At 50.3% G+C, this 708-nt stretch overlaps 1 protein-coding gene across 1 annotated transcript; it reads left to right on the top strand.

Annotated features, from left to right (window-relative positions):
* Positions 1–6: 6 nt before the first annotated feature.
* Positions 7–615, top strand: LOC107682366 (myosin-9-like). Its single transcript, XM_016478627.1, has 2 exons — positions 7–347; positions 427–615. The coding sequence occupies exons 1-2, from the start codon at positions 9–11 to the stop codon at positions 613–615; spliced, it is 528 nt and encodes a 175-aa protein (XP_016334113.1). The 5' UTR covers positions 7–8.
* The last annotated feature ends 93 nt before the right edge of the window (positions 616–708 follow it).

Raw genomic sequence — 708 nt, 5'->3', positions numbered from 1 at the left:
AGCTGAACATGGAGAAAATGGCTCTTCAGGAGCAGCTGCAGGCGGAGATGGATCTGTGCGCTGAGGCCGACGAGATGAGGAACCGCCTGGTGGCCAAGAAGCAGGAGCTGGAGGAGATCCTGCACGACCTGGAGGCCCGCGTGGAGGAGGAAGAGGAGCGAGCCAATCACCTGCAGGGCGAGAAGAAGAAGATGCAGCAGAACATCGCCGATCTGGAGCAGCAGCTGGACGAGGAGGAGGCAGCGCGGCAGAAGCTGCAGCTGGAGAAGGTCACGCTGGAGGCCAAACTCAAGAAAACCGAAGAGGACGTGATGGTGCTGGACGACCAGAACAACAAACTCTCCAAGGTCTGTCTGCAGATGCCATTGTTTTGAAATTTCGTTTAAACGCTGGCCGTTTTTCCTCACTGTTCTTCTGGTGGTGCAGGAGAAGAAACTCATGGAAGAACGAGTCGCTGAGTTCACAACGAACCTGGCCGAGGAGGAGGAGAAGTCCAAGAGCCTGCAGAAACTCAAGAACAAACATGAGACCATGATCACCGACCTGGAGGGTGAGCAAAAAATACATTACGCTTTATCCTGCTGTAGAGTATCTGGTCAATACAATCATCGTTAAACATTTATTGCTCATTTACATGTATTCATTTAGCAGACGCTTTTATCCAAATGAGAAATACAACAAAGCAGTGCATTCTAAAATATAGGAAAA

This window comes from Sinocyclocheilus anshuiensis, unplaced genomic scaffold, assembly GCF_001515605.1.
Source record: "Sinocyclocheilus anshuiensis isolate Anshui unplaced genomic scaffold, SAMN03320099.WGS_v1.1 C32123220, whole genome shotgun sequence".
Taxonomy (NCBI): domain Eukaryota; kingdom Metazoa; phylum Chordata; class Actinopteri; order Cypriniformes; family Cyprinidae; genus Sinocyclocheilus; species Sinocyclocheilus anshuiensis.
This window is presented reverse-complemented; position numbering and strand designations above follow the sequence as displayed.

Bases quoted from the DNA above. Each gene is read 5' to 3' on its own strand.
- LOC107682366 (XM_016478627.1), top strand. From the start codon at position 9: ATGGAGAAAATGGCTCTTCAGGAGCAGCTGCAGGCGGAGATGGATCTG. The intron at 348-426 runs GTCTGTCTGCAG...CTGGTGGTGCAG, and splicing joins AGAACAACAAACTCTCCAAG to GAGAAGAAACTCATGGAAGA.